Here is a 19839-nt window from a genome sequence, read left to right as displayed (position 1 = left end):
AATTAGTAAGTAGGCGAAATTTTATAGAAATTGGAGTGTGGTCCGGTATTGTAAACTCATGCCATTTTTTTCACTGTTGCTAGCTGAATTTTAAAATCTGTCTATATGGTTTAGAATGTATTGCATAGTTATTTATGCTGTTACCAGTTGAGCCTTCTTTAGGAGACCACTCTGGTGCAAGAATGAATTACTTTTAATACAATCTTGTATTAATTAATAAATTGAAACATATTTCAAAATGTGTAGCTTTATCTTAGTTCGATTCATGGCTTTTTTTCTAACATATTTGCCAAAATAAAAAAGGCTCCTGAGGAAAGGGGGCTGGCTGACACCTGAATTAGTTTTTTCTACTCCTGTAATTAAGTATTTTTCTTTTATATAATGAACTATTGAATGGTTGTAAGAATACAACTACTACATTTTAGAATGTTTCTGTTCACTTTCGAAGCCATGCGTAGTCCTGGGGGCTATAAATATGGCAGATATGCACATTAGATATTGTTAAGTTTTCATTTTTGTGAAGAAATTATTTGTATGTACTCGTGGAGTGTAATATGTAGAGTTATATACTTAGTAAACTTAAATGCTACAATCTTGTGTGGTGGAATGACACAATCTTCAAAATAGTTGTTACAAGTAGAAATTTGAAGGTATGCTCGCTGCCAGGATAGTATCCTCCCCCCCTATGAAATTTTTTGGCTTAAAGTTGACCCAGGCCTCCCCGATGCCGTGGTAGCATCGTCGCCTTGTAATCAAGGGGTCCCGGGTTCGATACCCAGTGGAGGTACAAGTGGTTCGGATCCCACTTTAAACTGTAGGTCCAGTCTCGATTAGCTTTACTGTGCATAAAGTGTACTTAAAACACCAAATCAATCAATTAAAGTTGACCCACATAAAAAGGCTCACATTTCCGGACTGGTACCTGGAGGTCTATGGCAGCAATGGTATTTTGGGAAGATAAGGGTTCCGTGAAATTGTTTGCTGTGGAAACATCAATGAAGTAAGTAGAGATATGTTTCAAATTATGGAAAGGTTCAGAATGAAAATAAAAACAAGCGAATCTATATAAACAAAATATCACATTGTAGTTTGGCTGGTGCTTCTACCTGCTTCCCCTCTCAAATTTGGAATAAACCTTTCCAGCTAGTTTTCTCTTTCCTAACTGGACTGTAATTGTCATATTTTTCTGCACTGCACATTTGGAAGCATATGCTACAAAATTTCCCATCCAGATATGCCCCCTCCATTAAAGGTTAATCAGTTGCGAAGACAAGAAAAACAAAACTATTTTTCCATACTGTATTTTTCACCATGTTTACTGTACCAAACCATGAACAGAAAATATGATTCCGTAAGACCTAATCAAGCTCAGTCGTTAGGGCATCTGACTACCATGCGAATCAAGAGACAGCTTCTAAATTTGTATATATGCAAAAAGGTTTTATTTCTCTGAAATAAAGAAGCTTGTTTTGGACAACAATTATTTTATTTTTCATGATGCATTACTTCTATAATCACACTGCAATATAATAGATACCGACTACACAGATGTATTATGAGTATTGGCATATATTGAAAGACTGTATAAAACTGGGGTTTGCCCTTTACGGTAACATGAACAGATAGACAACACATTTGACCTCCTCGTATGGGTAGTTTTCTTTACTTAATCACTTTATAACACCAATAATCTGATAACGTGCTATTGCTATTGTTTCTCCTAACCTCAGCTTTGGAATGAACAATCATAGTTTGTAACAGGATACTTTTTTTGCTTAGAAACAAACCAACTAGGTCTAACATTTTTTATATTTCTTGAACACGTGCACACATTTTTTCTAATCTAAATAGCAAACAATTACACCCGTTTACAGAAAATACAAGGAAAAATATTGCAAAAAACTATTGAATTTGGTTTGTATTAGAAACCCAATCAATTTTCACATTACAGTTATCTCTACCTACATTTTATTTATATATGTATATTTATATATATAATATAATCACTAGTTTGTGATCCTTAAAACAGGAATTAAATACTCGATTATCTACACTTAAAATAAAGCAAAATCACAGTTAATAAACATAATACATGATTCTACTAAATCGACTACAGCAGAGTACCAAAAAAATGTACAAAAACTAGCAAATTAATATGCTCGACTATTATGCTCCCATAGGAAGCATGGTTCATTGAACAATCTTTCTAATTTGAAAACATAAAAAGATCTATAATGTAATTCCGAGATTTCAAACAGCACAGTTGCTGCACGGAATGCTCAGTAATAAAATAAATGCAAAAACTGACTTGCTACATGTACACAATAAACTGATGCAATTCTACTAGCTACCTGTGTATAATGGGTATTTTTCTTTGTTTTTAAAGAGTTGCATGGTTACAGTGTAGTATTGTTATGTCATACGCTACAAGTTGTGCATCAGCTATTTCTACACCACCACACCTACAGCACCCACGATTCTTCAGTTGTCCATAATACGTCTGAAGCTACTTCAGAACCTAAAACAACACACTTACTGCCAGAAACTATTTACACAACAGTGATTGCAACAGAAACTCTTTCTGTTGAACACACCAATTGAGAGAGCGATACCATTCGATCTACATTGCCCTCGCTGTGGTCACAACATTTCAATGCTGGCTGAGTGACTATAGCAATATTTCAGAGTCTTAGGTTCTAAACAAAACACTAAATGCAGAAAACTAAACATGATATTACTATCTCACAGCCAGCAACACACACATTACTGGTGTTCTTGGTCGAACTGATAGCAAAAGTTTTCATCAGAAAGGGGTGGGTATTAACAGAGTGGAAGTAAGAATCTAACGATATACATTGTATAGGGTGTATTCCAAAATGCATCATATAGCCCATGATAAGTTGACTGGAAGAATTAGTTGGACCACTCTAGTCAAAGTAGCTTGTCTTTTGGTTAAGGAGCAATATTAATAAATCTCAATTCTTGGTTTTGTTTTGAACTGGGAAGCTATATATTTGTGGATAGTATTGAGTTATTGAATTAAGAGATCTAGGTGATTTTTATAGTTAAGATCAATTTGCTTATTTTCATGCTGTCTAAAGTAGACGAGAAAGAGGATTACTTGAAAGGAAAATAAATACGACTCAAATGCAATCAATTGTGATCTTGCATCGTTTGGGAAGGTGGTTGGGAGAACAATTCCTGTAAAAGAGCACAGCATTAACAGCAGTTTAACCCTGTTGACAATTCTTCACCTCCATTTGGAAGGGTGAACAGAGGCACTGAAGTCACATTGTTTCCTTGCTCGGAGCGTAAGAAAAGCAACAGATGCGGAAGTCTGTGACGACAGTGCACGTGTACTCCAATCGGAGGTCAGAAAGTTCATCCACCTTCCTAGTTGACGGGAACATAACATCTTCCTGCTTTATTACTTGAGGCAATGGTAGAAGATGCAAGGATTACAAATAAATCTCAACATACATGTAGTCACAATTAGATTACTAGTACTGCAAGAAGACAGGTGACTACTAGCTAGTCAGCCTTTCTAATGTGAGTGTGAGGTTGCATGAATAAGATTCCTGAATTTCAAAAATATTTCTCTAAAACTGTGCACACACTGACCATGTGAACACTATCCACACCTAACTGCAACCCTCCCACTCCAAGACCTGCCAATTGAGAAGAGGTCAGTCCTATACGTCTATGTCTCCCAAAACAGCCACTGTTGTTGTCCCTAGGTTCGATAAAAAGGATGTCGTGCCATTACCCCATCTCACATGGCAGTAAGGTTGAAAATTGCAGTTCATTTCCTGCAGTGTTACAACATAAAGGAATAATGATTTGGTCTGCACTGTTTCGCAATGTACAGGGCACGGTTTTTCTACTTTCTTCTAATTAATATGGTATATGTGCTTGTTTCTAGCTAAACATTATAACCTTACAGCTTTTGAACAAAATGAGATATTAATCGTAACTATAGCATCATTAGCCTCCAAGATATACAATTTTATTTAGATAAATAAATAATTTTAAATTTCGCAATTAGATTAATACGAGGAGAACATTTTTAAGGGTTAATGAAAATTCCAGAGTTGTAAAGCAGAATGTTTTGGATTATAATTGTGAAAGAATGAAGATTTAAATTTTTTGTATTGTTACCAAAATCGTGTGTCGTCTACAGAGATTTTACTTTGCTTTACCAAAGCCTCAATCATTTTTTTTTAAACTTACATTGGCTAGCTTAGAAACTGAAAACAGCATGAATTTGTTTGAAGCAAAATTCCATAACTTAACAGTTTACCAATCATGTATTCCAATACAGACATTATCCACAAACTTTATAGATTCCCAATGTCAGTAACAAGGCAAACATTATTATTTATTAATAACATCCTTACAGTAGATATGTTACATACACATAAATGTACTCGTATCTGCTCACTACAAGAACACAGGAAATGTCAGTGAAAAAGTGAAAGACTTGCAAACGTAATGCACTTCTCTGGTATTGTTCAAAGTGGTCTAAGATGTACATTCTCAGTATTCAAATGCAACATTTAAAAAACGTACATGACAAACTACATTATTTATGCATTTTTTTTTGTTTCTAATAGTTGTCTTACAGATGAATATGATCCCATATGATATCAAAGCTTTGACCGTATTGCATATAATGTTAGTCACAGCCACCATTTTGTGTAGCTTGTATGTAAATTTGACTCATACTAGTTGTTTATGAGATATAATAGTAAACTGTCCATTACTAAATAATAGCAAGTCATGGGCATATTAATATCTTTATCTGCATATTGGCAGAACAGTAGTTTATATGTAATTGGTTATATGAAAAAATCATTACAAATTATATCACGTTTTTATAATGATATATAACACAAAAAGTTTGTTTTGTGCCAAAAACTCATGCTAACAATTCCTACACTGCCTCTCTTTATTTTAGTGTAAATACATCCTTTATTATAGCGATATATATGATTATGATATGTATAGAAAGAAGTAAAAAAAAAAAAAAATCCTCATTACAATTTGCATTTTGTTGATGTTCCTAAACTTGCTCAATAAGAGAACTGGTGTGCCTATAATGGTATCCACTGTGCATAAACTGACTACCATATTGTTTATAAATAATCAGGAAATTTTCTGTTTAACATTAAACCAAACACTTACTGACGTGCCTAGCTCAAATGGACGAATCCAAAAGTGAAATAGAAAGTAGGTAGAAATATGCATGAACCTACTCTGAATGTTTCAATTCAGAATTTCGGTTGTGTTGTGTGCATTCAGTTGTTTATTATCACTTGTTTGTATCTATCTATGATGGTGGTTGTAATGCCTTTCCAAGTAGAACAAAAATGATTTTTCACGGAACCTGCTTCCCTGTGTGTTCCGCTTGAAGCTGGACCATGCAGTTAGTGAATATGCTCTTGCATCGGTGGTCATAACCAACGCAGGCATACTCTAATTTCTATATTGTCATTGTAGTGTACAAACTGGTAAGAAAGAATGCAATAGCACTGTTCAAAAGTGGGACATCGTTTCCATTATGGAAATAGTATATTTCCTTTACACATATAAATTTGAAAATGTGCTGTTAGGAGGGAATATATATTGGAAACAAGCTAATACATTTTCAGGGATGTGTAAATAAAAAAGGGAGGTAAGTGTAACACATTTTACTGGGGTCAAGAGAGTTAAGTGTATAATGCATGAAAAATGTAAAATTGGGGTTCTATTGCAATTTGCAATGTGCCCAGAGAAATTCAGCATAGTCATAAATGGTGTGTTTTACATTAAGTACATTTCATTGTTTTGTTTTTTTATCCTCATATTTCGTGCTCTCTGCATGCAGGAAAATTCGTTATCTTTCTGCAAGGAATTAGCTTGCAAATTCTTGTTTGAAGGGGCAGTGAGCATCCTGGCCTTGAACTTACAACCCTCACTTTGCATTGGATTTTTGAACAAGTCTCTGTCAAAACCTGTTTAAACTATTATGGACACAGAATTTTGGAATACACCCAAAAGAATAACAACAAAATAAAAACGCACTGACTAAACAATTCACAGTATCTAACAGGACACCATAAAACATGTTATGTTATTAGGCCTACATTTCACAGGCAGTTGATTGTGTATCCTTTCATTGTTGCCTAAAACAATATAAAAGTTCCTTAACTTTTTTAGACAATTTTTATTAGTATTTTTTCACACATTAACTAGTATATACTTCCTAAACATGTACATTTTATAACCGTTACAAAGCAGTTGAATTTTTAAAAGTACACGTGGAAATATTGCAATTATTAACTATGAAATTTTCTCTCCTGTCTATGCATTGCATTAAGAAATGAACTTTCTTCAAAATAAGTTTCTCTTCTATATAATATGAAAAATTAAAGATTTCTACATTACAAACACACTTGTAACGATCAAATATTCGTGTTTCTTTTAGTCCACTAGTAAAATTAATTTTCAACATATTGCTCTTAGAAATCTTATGTACAAGTTACTACAAATATAACAAAATTGATCAACTTATATTAAAAGCTTACATTAGAATCTTTATTGTATTATTGTTCTCTTTTATGAGTTTAGTTTTCACACTCTTTTAACATTTACAATACACTAACATGGCTTTTACTTATAATTAACAAATTATATTGACATTTCTGGCAAATCTATCACAAATGTCATTCATGCTATTTCAATGCTTGTACACCAAAAATGCTTCACAAATAAATTAAAGCAGTATAACTCAGTCATAAATATGCAAGTATAAGTTAAAGCAATAGCAATTTTAATTACATGGATGTTTCTTGTCAACATACATACTTCCTTGTAATATCATTACAACTTTTATTACGACAGTTACAGAGCTTTAAGAAGATGGGAACACATGGTACAGTTAAGAATAACCTTCGTAATATTAATCTGCAATGCAAGTACACGCACACATACATGCACAAAATTATAATTCTCTTTCTGCATTTTTGTCTCACTTACACGTGTATTTTTTTTTTCATATTTCTTAATGTTATACATGGATGTTTTATAATACTGCCTGTCTCACCATTTCACATGTAAATGCAAGCAGTAGAACACTTCTGGATATCAGTTAAAGTGATGGACATGACAAGGAAAGTGGAAACTACCATTTTTGTAGCTTCTTACCGTTGTGTATATAAATGGCATCAATGTCAAAACATTCACGCAAACATGCATGCAATCTCATATGCAAACTGCATCATAATTATTCTTTTACAGAAGAGCTAAAGGGCTTCTTATGGAAAAAACACTATAATAGGCGTTACAGAGATATTACATGAACATTTGATGCATTTACCCCCTCCCTCCCTCCCTCCCCATGTGTGCATTACTCTTCTACCTCTGCCGCATCACCTTACGTGCTTCCCCTCCCCTCCCGACCCCCCAACTCTGTGGCTAGGCATGTTGTGGGCAAGAACACACAATAGCAGCAGCTTCCCTTGCCTACAAAGCTGTCACGAAGTCACACAACTTGGCAAGACAATAAACTCAAAAACAAATGAAAGCAAATCATCTACCAGCATGCAACACATCTAGGAAGTCTTTTGAACATATTATATTTTTTGTCAAGACTGGAAGTTTTGGAACACACACTTCTCTTGTCAGCAAATCGCCAATGGTGGGCTGCAAAGAAAAGAAAGGAATTATGTAAGTAACATCATACATCTTTTCTGGAATTGGCAGAAAAAAATTCTTGTGCAATAGAAGGTTTCAATCTGTAAAATAATTTGCATTCATTAATAGAAGCAGAAACCGTTTTCAAAGCCATGCAAGAAGAGCAGTGAAAAGGAACTGAAATGTCTATTTTGTAAAATAATAATAATGTATGTATAGTCATGATCCTACAACTAAACAAAACTATCGTATATTTTACAGTGTTCTTTATTTATCTTCACTATCATGAACACGGCTAAGTATTTTTTAAGACAATATTTTAGGCAAGCATTAATTAAATCTACTGCATTGCAGGCTTCAAACATTCTATGCTTCACTAATTCAACAGTGAGAACTTGCATCGTCTTGCTGCAAGGCCATTATAGTGTAAATGCTTGTGTTCTCTAACAACTCTTGCAACTTCAACATACTTATTTTAGGAAATGAAAGATCTTGTGCTTTCTCCATACAGATACTCACAACAGGCAATGATGATGCAGAAAAACAACCATTTATTTTACTGTAAATGTGCGGATATTGGTTTTAATTTTTCCTTGCTTTCTTACTAGGATAAAACCTATTTGAGCAAAGTGCCCTTTTCTTTTTCTTCATCTTAAGAGCATTTGCACACGCACCGATGAAATTGGTGCTATCTTTGAAACTGATATCGTCGGCACCAGAAATCAAGGGGGGTCAATGGCACAGCTGCACACATTGTCTGGCGTGATACATTCCCTGCAAAGATCACAGATAGGTCGGTATGCAGCTGGAGCTCTCCTCGACAAATCGGCAGTTGGACTGGCTCAACAACTGCTCTCTATGGAAAGACAGCTGTGTCAAGGAAGAAGTTGTGTTGTTAAAATAGCCCCCCTTTTCCATTATGTGATGTTTGGTGTACAAAGTCTATATTATGCAAACACAGGAGTAGGCAAAAGAGGGTTACTACAGCAGGAGTTGTCATAGCAACGATGTGTGTTATAGATGTGGACAAAAGATGAACAGTTTCGGTTGCTGGACTTTTGGAACAGTAGAACAGTGATTGCCAGCAGGTACTGCAATTGACGTGATTGAAAAGCCAAAACTTCTCTGTTCTGATATTCTGCTTTTGGTGGCAACGTAAGACCCAAAATGTTAATGACAACACATCTTCATGCCCTGTCACTTTTTTCAAGTTTTGAGGGTGCTGACTAGACATTATTACACAAGCAAGTTGGGTTTAAGCACACTACAAGTGCCTCAATGTTAGTGGAGACTACATTTTCACACTGTATAGTGAAAAGATAAAGACTAGTGTCAGTCTTTATCATCTTGTCCATAATGTCATTTGTCACCAGAGTGGACTGTCCTGCTCACAAAGCCACAAAACTCATTTTCTTGGATTATCTCTCATAATATGAAGAGTAAGGAATTCAACTGGTCCTTTCTGTACGCATTTGTATCCTACCAAGATGTTACCATTGTTCCGAATAGATCTTGGGGAGTTTTTGTGTAACAGAAGTTGGAAATATTTGCAGTTTGTACACCAGACGTGGACATGAAAAAGTGGCAAGAGATCATTTTTTAAAATAGTGCATTGCTCGTGATTCCGAAAAGGGATCTCACATCAAGAACTTGAGAAAAAACAGAAAGATCATGTAAGAAACCAAACTTTACAGCTTAATGAGATTCACCCTCTTCAAAGTATGTCCCACAACAGATAACCTTTAGCAGAAAGTAGGTTTTCAGGCATGTGCTTTTCAAAAGTGCAATGACACAAAAAACATAGAAGCTAAACTACTTATCGTTGAAAGTGGTTTTTTTTGTTGTTTTTTTAGGAAAATGTAATACGTGAAAGTTTTGCCAGTTCCACCCAAAATAAATCAAACATCATCTCTATGACAAAGCAGTTCTCATTTGGTGATATTTTTGTGTACAGCATCATTTGGAATGCTGCTACTTTTAAATTTACAATGATTTCTCACAAAATAGTTGTATTGCATTAAAATTCAAGTATGTCATACCTCCATGTATATGCAAATTAAAAATAATAACGGAAATTAAATATCAAGAACCATTTCAGAGAAATGATAAGCTGGCATTTAAAGATTAATACACTGGTTATACCCAGTGTTTCTTCCAATATTCTGATATGTCTTTGTGGAATAGCCATGCAGAATTTTCTTTAATATCTCCTATTATCTGCAAATGGTATCCTATCAGGGTGGATTTCATAATTGGAAAAAGAAAAAAAGTCCACATGTGACAAATCAGGCGAACAGGGGCATCATTGCTGCAGACTTCATGTAAATCTTGAAGCAATTTTCATGCATTATTGCCACGGATAAATTGGATTTTGATCCACGATTGCTGTTCTACCTTTGTCAACATGTACACAACACACTGTTCACAGACAACAGTACTCGCTGCACCAATCACTTTTGGGACTCCATGCACCGACAAACTCCAACTGGCACTGCTCACTGTCTAGCATGAGCGGTGTTATCACCTCTTCTGCTGCAAGACTTAAATTTACAACCCACATAAAGAGAAAAATTGCTACTTTTTCTATCGTGTAGCTCAGGGACATTGGGCAATGTACTGGACAAGATTCATGCTTGAAGATTAATGGGATATTTCAAGTTAATCCACTATTTATCATAGGGGAGGATTCACTACTTGTTTCAGAGAAAATTATACCTGAGGATGCATGCTGTCTGAATCAGTACCATCTGTTTTCTGGAAAATCACCATTAGAGAACTGAACCATTGTACCGACACTATATTGTGCATCACAATGTAGGGTGGCACATTTCTTTTCTTCATTATCATGACATCGAAAACAATTAATTCAATAAAATACTGGGAGAAAAAAATTTACATGCATAAACTGGTAAGGACAGTTAACCCAACAAATTGTAAAATTAATAAAAAGTGCAGTTGAGTCTGACATTACTTCCTATTTGCCTCCATTTTCAGTTTTCAATTGTTAGAGAAGTTTCTTGTCAGTAGGAAGAGCTTGAAAAGTATAGAAATTAAACTTGAAATGGTATTTATTATGTTAAGCTTGAATAGGAAACTACCTGCAATATATTTCGAAACTTTTTTTTTCTTGAGCCACATCAAGAAATAAATTACATTTGCAGGACTGAGCATAGAAAATTACAACCCTTACGTTTCAGTTCATGAAGTTCATTCATTTACATAAAAAAATGTTTGTAGCATTAACATACTGGAATATTCAATTTGCAATCTCATCTGCAGACCTGAACAATCCCACACAGGACTTGAATCAATATGCACGTCTAATACGATGAAGGTTTCTCAACCAACTACTTTTATTAATAATATTTCTTGAATTTAGTATTTTCTGTTGTTTGAATTAATATAAAAATAGACCATGGGTGCATAATATTCCTTCAATACCTAAATATGTAAGACTCTTCCAGTTATGTGATAATTATAATCACTCGCTTTATGCCTGTTGCTAGCCTTGTTATAGCCTTGACGTTGAACAAACTTGTAAACACCCTATGTGTGTTACACATCCAAAATCTAATTTATATAGCAGTTTAGGTTAATAGAAGAAAACTTACATACCAGAAGTTGCATTTTGCATGCAATGTTAACTGGACATCATCCATTGTCAAGTGCCTTTAGCTATACTTATTTTAACACTATGTTTCAAGACAGCACCTCTTCTCTCATCTTCAGATGAACAAATATCTTTCACTACAATCTGGTGCACCAACAAACTACATGGGGGAATCAAAAAGTAAGTTACACCCAAGCCGTGTTCCTATACTAAGAGATAAAATAATCATGTTTGGTGGCAACACTGTCCGGAATGTATTCTCCCCATACCCAAAGCAGCCATGCTGCAGCTGCTTTAATATGAGAGTAGTCACCATATGAGTATGGCGCATCATACTGAGGTGGCGTCCAAAATTAAGATGCGCTCTGTTGTCCGACTTTTGTGAACACGAAGGCATAATCAGAGTGAAATATTTCGCCAAATTGTCGAGGTGTATGGGGAGAATGCAATGTCACACTCCATGATCAGGAAATGGAAGAGGAAAGAACAAATGTGAAAGACAAACAGTGTGTTGGGCAGCCTGCAACTGTGAACACCATCGACAAAATGAGCATGTGAATGCAATCATTCTTGCCACCCACCACGTGAAAATTAAAAGAGATTGCAAGTAAACTGAACATATCCTACGATAGTGTGTCTATGCTGATTCATCACCAGTTGGGTGTATCGTAAACTGCGCTCTCACTGGGTGCCGCGATTGTTAACCGATGAGCACAAAAGTCAACTCAATTGTAATTGGGTGGAATTTTTACAAACAAATAAAAAAAACTGGTCACACGATTCAAAAAGTGCTTGGAATACTTTGGTGACTATGTCGAAAAAAGTTAAAATGTTCATACATTTTTGTACAATAATTATTTTCTTTCTAATGTGTTTTGTTTGTTTTATACATTGGGGGTGTAACTTACTTTTTGATTTACCCTAGTACATTGTGTCAGGGGGGAGGAGGGGAGAAGTGTAGTAGTTGGTTAGAACAACAGATGTGAAATAAAATAACAGGTCTGTGAAAGGTGCACCATCAAAATGTAGTGTTAAAATAGGCATACGTAAACACATTAGACAATGGATAGATAATCTCCAGTTAGCATTACATTGTCACCAACATTCAGAGAATTCAAAAACAGACTTATTTTTTTCTCATGCACTGATACCCAGAGTTGTTAAGATACATTGTCATGCATTGTACATACTTACTTGACTGCTTTTTATGCTCAGTGTCATGAAGAAAAATAAGTCTGTTGCAGATATGTCAATGCCCGACTTAATTATGTAAAAAATGTAGAGTGTTCTATAGACTATACACTAAATTAGTAAGTACTTTTTCTGCCACACAGTATAAAGTTAAGACACTTCTTCCATAACCTGTTCACTTGTGTACTAAACTTTCTGCATTGTTGTGAAATAATACATGTTTTAGTTATCATTTTTATTAGTTTTAGAAAAAACCATGCACCATGCCATGCACAATCTTACCAGAATACAACAGTATTTTCTACATACACAAGTTTAAACCTCCGTGTACAAGATGGTCATCAGATTGTGGCACTCTACTTAAGGTTTGAACAATTCTAACTTGCACTAATACTAATATCTGCGATGGATTGAAAATTTCCAAGTATTACACAAAAATATGATATATATGGCAACCCTGTTTTGCCTCGCAACCGTTTTTCTATCGTGACAGTTGAACACAGGATCTGTAAGGGCAAAATGATGCGCAAGTGGAGTTTCAGGTGACAATTTTAAGTGAAATTCCTGAGTTTTCCATGAAAATCACTTGCTCTCTGGTCAACATGGACACTGGTTTCAAAAAGAACCAAAAACAAAATGACATTAATCAGAAATTGCACAGTGCATTGGCTCCACAAGGTTATTCTGCAGGATGCATTTTTACTGAACAGTGTTTCGTTACAAAGTAAGGGGTAAAATCTCGCCTCCAAACACCATCAAGGGTTACAAGATTGCCAGACACCACTCGCTGAAGCAGTGTTGCCACATCTCATCACTCGAAATGCAGAGAAATGATTCTTAGAACTTCTTGAATGGACCTCGCACAGGAATTGGATTTACATAGCATTGAGATACCACTTTAAACTGATACCATACCCACCGATACCAATAATGAAAATCGTAACAATTAAAAGTTGTTCAAAATATTGATTAATTAAGCATTCCACTTCAGCTAAACGCATTAATTTACTAATTTATTAAAAGAGTTTGACTTTCAAATATAAAAGAATTACACCAGAATATTTAAATGCCTATTATGAAATCACAGTTTTTCACATAATGATAATGTAAAATAATTTGAAATTTCAAATTTGGCATACTTTTCAGGATAATTAAGACTTGTTAAAGTGTTGCGCATGCATTTTTACAAGCTGTGAAAGAACAAAATGCCTGGGATCTGATTGGGTATGCGGCTGCTATTTCTGATACAGACATATGAGCATCAGCATCAGTTCAGGCCTAATTTATACAGTTAATAAAATTTCAAATATATGTTTCTTCTAAAAATAGAAAGACTGAGTTAAAAAAAAAACAAAGTTAACACCTTGTGAATCAAAAAAGTATTCAGAGCTTGGTTCGTCACTTTGCAAATTATGAATCTCATAAAGTTACAGGTATCTAGCTGCTCCATGAGAATCAAATGCAAGCCACCGATGCAAAATTCAAACATCTTACCATCTGTGGGAAAGGTAGAAAATACTGTACTTGCATACCGGCCACAGGAAAATTGCTGAATATTAAAAGTGTTCCAAACATAAGCATGCAGCAGTTGAACAACAAATCCACTATCCATTTTGTTACCATATGAAGCATATTTACCATTCCTCCATTCTAGCATGTGATGCCGTTCATGCACATTTACAATTTGCAATGTTTTGCTTAGTATTTAAATAATAGAATTACAAGAATGGTGAAAGAAGAGGAGGGAATAATTGGATGACAAATAAAGGAAAATATTAAATTCAACATTTACATCTTTGTCGATGTAACCATGGACATCTTATATTAAACAAAAATATAAAGCACACTTTTTTGGTTAGAACTTCTTTGTTCACTCGACCTTTCAACACATACACACACCAATACAAAGGATTAAACTGTTTATATCTGAAATTACAAGAATATCATGATTCAGTAGATCAATTGATTGATTTATCTAGTTTCCTTTACTTCACATTTCTGCCACTTTTGGCTAATTGCGAAGATGAGAATGAGTGATGATATTGATGAAGGGAACCCAGGCCCAGCCTGGGATTTGAACCTAGAACCCTTGGCATCAGTGGCGGCGATTGGCTCCCAAAACCAGGGGTGCAAGGTGCCAAAACTAGGGGGGGGGGGGCAAAGACAGTATATTTCCCTTTGTAGATAAGGTTTAGCATAGTGCAGGGGCAAAAATGGCATGCCCCCCTCCCCTCGCCGCCACTGCTTGGCATTGTATCACAGTGTGCTAACCACTTTGCCGGTGATTCAACAGATCATAGAAAACAATCGAAACTCTGGGAACTCCTGTTAATAAACAGATTTCAAACTTCAAGTAGATCACTAATATGACATGTATATGTGTGTGTCTGTATGGAAAGGGGGGGGGGGGGTGAACCAATATAGTGATGTCTGAAAAAAATGGAGAAGTAAAATGAAAATGAAGTTCTGACCAGAAATATATATTTACGTTGGTGTTATGTATGTTTAAAATACATAAGTAGCATAGAGTAAGAATATATCATGTTTGTGGTTTTCTCACCTGCAGCCAAGTGGAATTGAGATTTGTGCTCTCTGAACTACAGATGCAACAGATTTACGGGTACTCTGTTGGTATTGGTTGATACAGGCATATGAGTATTATGGTTAATCAGTAAAATTGTCGATAATTTTACAAATCTGATATTTCTATATGCAACATCAAATTTAGTGCACAATTCTGCTCTTATACTGTGTGATATGAATGTAAAGTTATAACCCCACCATGGGTTTTGAAAAGTAAATGTCTAAATAAAGTAAAAAAGCAAAGTGCACCCTGTACTTTGCACAATGGCATGAAGGCATATAGGGGGTATGGAGTTGGTGATCACAGTTGAAAGTGGGTGATGTAATCAGCACCATGCCCCTGGCTGCCTTTACCCCCCAGAGCTTCCTCCAGGTACCCACTTTATATGATGCTGGGTGGCTGTCGGAGCCACTTAAACAGATGGAAAACATCACAGTTCTCCCCTGCCGGGATCAAACCTGGGTCTCTCACATGGTAGTCAGACACCCTAATGACTAAGCTACCGTGGCTAAATGTGCAGTTTAATTTTTTGAGGAAAAACCTACTGTAGTCAGTGGTTACAAATGAAGGGCCAGGGGGAAAAACGATGAATGTCGATTTTTCGCCCATTTTGAGATCGCAACGCCATCTGATAGTTCAGAAGCTGTACTATAAGAATGAGAACGGCCTTGGTTGGGAAACGATGAGAAGTGCCTGAAAAACGCATTATTATTTTGGCATATATTAACGTTCTTATGGAAAGAAATACTTTGTTTTTCATTTCCTGGCAAATTGTCTCGAATGAATATTCATCGTTTTTCCCCCTGGCCCTTCAAATGCTAATAATGGGGTTAATGAACCATTATTTCCATGGTCTTTATGGAGCATTTGAAATTTTATATCAGTTTGATTCACTTATTGCTCTTGGCAAAAATTCATGTCTTTGTATCCATAACAAATAGTATGTCATGGGTTTTTCAGAGAATGGCCACGCTGCCTCTACATTCCAAAATTTAATCTAAGGGAACTGGACTTCACTCAAAATCTGGCAAGGAAGATTTGCAGAGACATACAGTCCATAACCAAAACCAACAGAAGACTTCATATAAATTCAGGATGCATAAAATAACATATATCATTCAATATTATTGCAATGTACTCATAGTAATATTTTATGGAATACTAATTTTGTATCAACTATTTAATTTAGAACATTACATAGCATTTTTCAGTGAAGGAATTCCAATATTGAAATGACAAAAAATTTAATCATAGGAGAGTAGGTAAATTTTTGCATGGTTAACAATACTTATAGCAAGTACCCCTTCAGTCTTTATCTTTTTCTCTTTGTACAAAACAAACTCAAATTAGCACGGTATAAAAAGTGTGTGAAGTTAATTTCCACATTTTTCATTCACAAGAATCATATGAAGTCCCATATATGATACTGAAGAAATTGTGTTTCCTGTAACTAACAAAATTATAACACACGATGATTCTGACTTATTTTTCATTCACACCAATGGCCTGCACAGCAAAATATGAAGAATTTAAGAAGCTGTTGTAATAAAATAACATTGTTAAATACGTTAACCAAGAGCAATGTCATCAAGTAGATATTATAGATGGATATTTTTTCTGCAGCTGCGCAATTTCCGCTACCCTGAAGAGGTAACAAGAGAAGAGGGTGCCAATGCAAGAGGAGAGCGAGGAAGACTTTGAGACAGTGTGCTACGGGTTTATTAGTATGCCTGTTAAAGGACCCTGTTACCATTCAGGTCTGGTGAAACAGGCCAGCAGTCACACTGGATTGGCAGATAAAAGCTAAATTGCACGTAAAATGGGGATATTATTTCTCTGAAGCAACTAAATTTATGAAGGGTTTATATACTGTGTGGCATGGGCGTAACTTGGGACCTAACTTGGGGGGGGGGGCAGAATCGAACTTGGGGCCTAAGTTTAGGGGGTAGAATCGTACTTGGGGCTTAATTTCGGGGGTGTAGAATCGAACTTGGGGCCTAACTTTGGGGGGTAGAATCGAAATTGGGACTTAATTTTTGGGGTGTAGAATCAAACTTGGGGTCTAACTTTGGGAGGTAGAATCGAACTTGGGGCTTAATTTTGGGGGTGTAGAATCGAACTTGGGGCTTAATTTTGGGGGTGTAGAATCGAAATTGGGGCCTAACTTTGGGGGCTAGAATCAAAATTGGGGCTTAATTTTGGGGGTGTAGAATCAAACTTAAGGCTTAATTTTGGGGGTGTAGAATCGAACTTCGGTCTTAATTTTTGGGGTGTAGAATCGAACTTGGGGCCTAAGTTTGGGGGGTAGACTCGAACTTGGGACTTAACTTGGGGGGTTAGAATCGAACTTAGGGTCCCACTTTGTGGGGGGGGGGGAGGCAAAATTGAACTTGGGGCTTAACTTAGGTGGGCAGAATCAAACTTGTGGCCCAACTTTGGGGGGCAGGCACAACAGAATCAAACTTGGGGTTTAACTTAGGGGGTAGAATCGAGCTTGGGGCCTAAGTTTTGGGCAGAATCAAACTTGGAGCCTAGCTTGGGGGGGGGGCAGAACTTGGGGGAAGGTAAAATCGAACATTGTGCCTAACTTCTGAGGATAGAATCAAACTTGGTTCCTAACTTTGGGGGGCAGAATCAAAAAATCTTCGATTTCATAAAAAATTGTTCAGGATAATTTGTAAAATAACTTTTACATGTGCGAAATCACCGAATTACTCTTTAATACTTTTCTGTTCAGGTCTCAGAAGGTTAATAGAAGTACCAATAACTTGTACATTTCAATAAACCTGAACCACCCCCCACCCTTGCCCCCGCCAAGTTATGCCTATGCTGTGTGGTATGGTTTTAAACAAGGACCCTTGGTCCTACTATCACGAAAAGGTGTCCACCCATATGAGGGAAAGAACAAACTACAATGCAACATTATGTATTCACACTGAATGCAAGCAGTTATTGAATGCCCTCTTTGCTTTTCTTGAAATCTTCCATCGCGGAGTGGTCATCAGAGCATGCGGGGAAGCCAGGTGTCCTGGATTCGAATCCTGATTGTGCTTATGGTCATGCCAATGTTTCTTGCTTCTCTTAATTCATCTATTCAATTACATAGGGACTTGTACTGAGTGATTACAAGCATGCTTCATCATTAACCAGTATCAACACGAAACTTGTACAAGAGAAAACTTGAAATTAATCAAACACACATAGCAAAATGAATACCTACTCTCCAATTCTTGAAACTTAACATACTCACTTTCCACTAGGGTGACCAACTCTCCCATATTTTCCGGGATCTCCCATATTAAATCCTCCCCGCTACCATATTTCTCCTGTACATTTTATTAACAACCCAGATTGCAAAATTTAAATTCATTCCAAGTTCGGCAAGCCATACAAAACTTCATGTCGACTGCAAGATCTTGCATGTTTGACCTTTGGCAGGCAGGTGGATATCTTGCAGTAGTCAATTGATGCTTGGTTCCGCAGCAGCGGTGGAAAATACATATGGAATATGACTAAGAAAATGCAAATTTGTAAATTTTTACTCTCTACTGTGATCTGTATATTACATGAAATGCACATTAATTCTTTTGTTTATATTATCCATTCCATAAACATTTGCTGGAGTAATGCCGCACCATTAAAAATGCACAAAATTTGCTGCGACTAAATCTCCCGTAAATTCAATGCCGATAGCTGGAAATCTCCCTTAAATACATGGCCAAAAGTTGGTCACCCTACTTTCCACCTACGTCTAGGAAGATATTCAAAATCTGATAACACACCATAAAGCCTATAAAAATCCTATATTGGTATCCCTGCAACTTAATAAAAGTTAAATAGCTTTTTTAATTAATTGTTAAGTCTACACTTACATATTACTTCTACAATATAAACTATTATGTTAGGAATGAAAAGTTACCTTGCACTATTTTTTTTTATGGATTGTTGGACGATAGGACAAGGGATGGCCAAATCTGGGCAAAAAAAAAATTACCTGGATTACATTGATATTCATATCTGAATTACCTGGATCCTTCTTTTCTATCTTTCCATTTCATTACTTTATGCCATTTTTTTACCTCTTGGGTTAATCATGGCAATGAGCATGAGTGATGAACTAATGAAATGAATGATGGGACAAATACAACATACATCCATGCCTGACCAAAGTTCAAACCTACATCTCTGGTTTTGTATCACAGGATGCTGACCACTCCACCATGGAGGCCGGCATATTATCTGGATAGCCTTCATCTGAATTATATGGATACCCATCTCCTGGATTATTTAAATATTCATCATCTACATTATCTGGATATCAAACCTCTAGATTATATGAATATCCATCATTCAGATTACCTCGCTATATATTCTCTGTCAAGGTAAACAAACACACGTGACTTGTGAAAAATCCTATTGTTTTTTTTCCAAATGGTAGCTGTGCACGATTTTTGCACCCAGGAATATCATGTGTGGTACAGCCATACCACTCAATGTGGCTACTGTATTGAATCAAAATTAAGACCCAGAAATGACCTCTTCCAAATTCCATGCGGTAGAACCAGGATGGCCGAAACGGATCCCATGAGGAGGATGTGTGTGTTGTACAATATAGTCTCTAATAATACCCCTGACATTGATCTATTTAGACCTAAAAGCAAACATATTATGTGAACCCTGTATATAATAGCATTGTAACCAAATATGTTGTATACTTTATGATATACCACCCTTGTATTATATATTGTTGTTATTTAACGATTATTCTGTTCCTTCGTAT

The 19839-nt window shown here is 35.9% G+C and overlaps 1 protein-coding gene across 3 annotated transcripts in view; it reads right to left on the bottom strand.

Moving 5' to 3' along the window:
* Window positions 1-7388: 7388 nt before the first annotated feature.
* Window positions 7389-19839, bottom strand: part of LOC145989233 (syntaxin-1A-like) — a 48798-nt gene continuing 36347 nt past the window's right edge. For 2 of the 3 annotated variants that reach the window (XM_083124542.1, XM_083124544.1), the window contains exon 9: window positions 7389-7683. In XM_083124542.1, the coding sequence (XP_082980668.1) occupies window positions 7570-7683 (114 nt within the window). In that variant the 3' untranslated portion in view covers window positions 7389-7569. The remainder of the gene's footprint in view (window positions 7684-19839) is intronic. The other variant, XM_083124543.1, reaches the window with a different exon arrangement.

This window comes from Lepisma saccharinum, chromosome 6 (assembly GCF_977018435.1).
Source record: "Lepisma saccharinum chromosome 6, izLepSacc3.1, whole genome shotgun sequence".
Lineage (NCBI taxonomy): Eukaryota > Metazoa > Arthropoda > Insecta > Zygentoma > Lepismatidae > Lepisma > Lepisma saccharinum.
The sequence above is the reverse complement of the archived record's forward strand: the minus strand, read 5'-3'. Positions and strand labels throughout refer to the sequence as shown.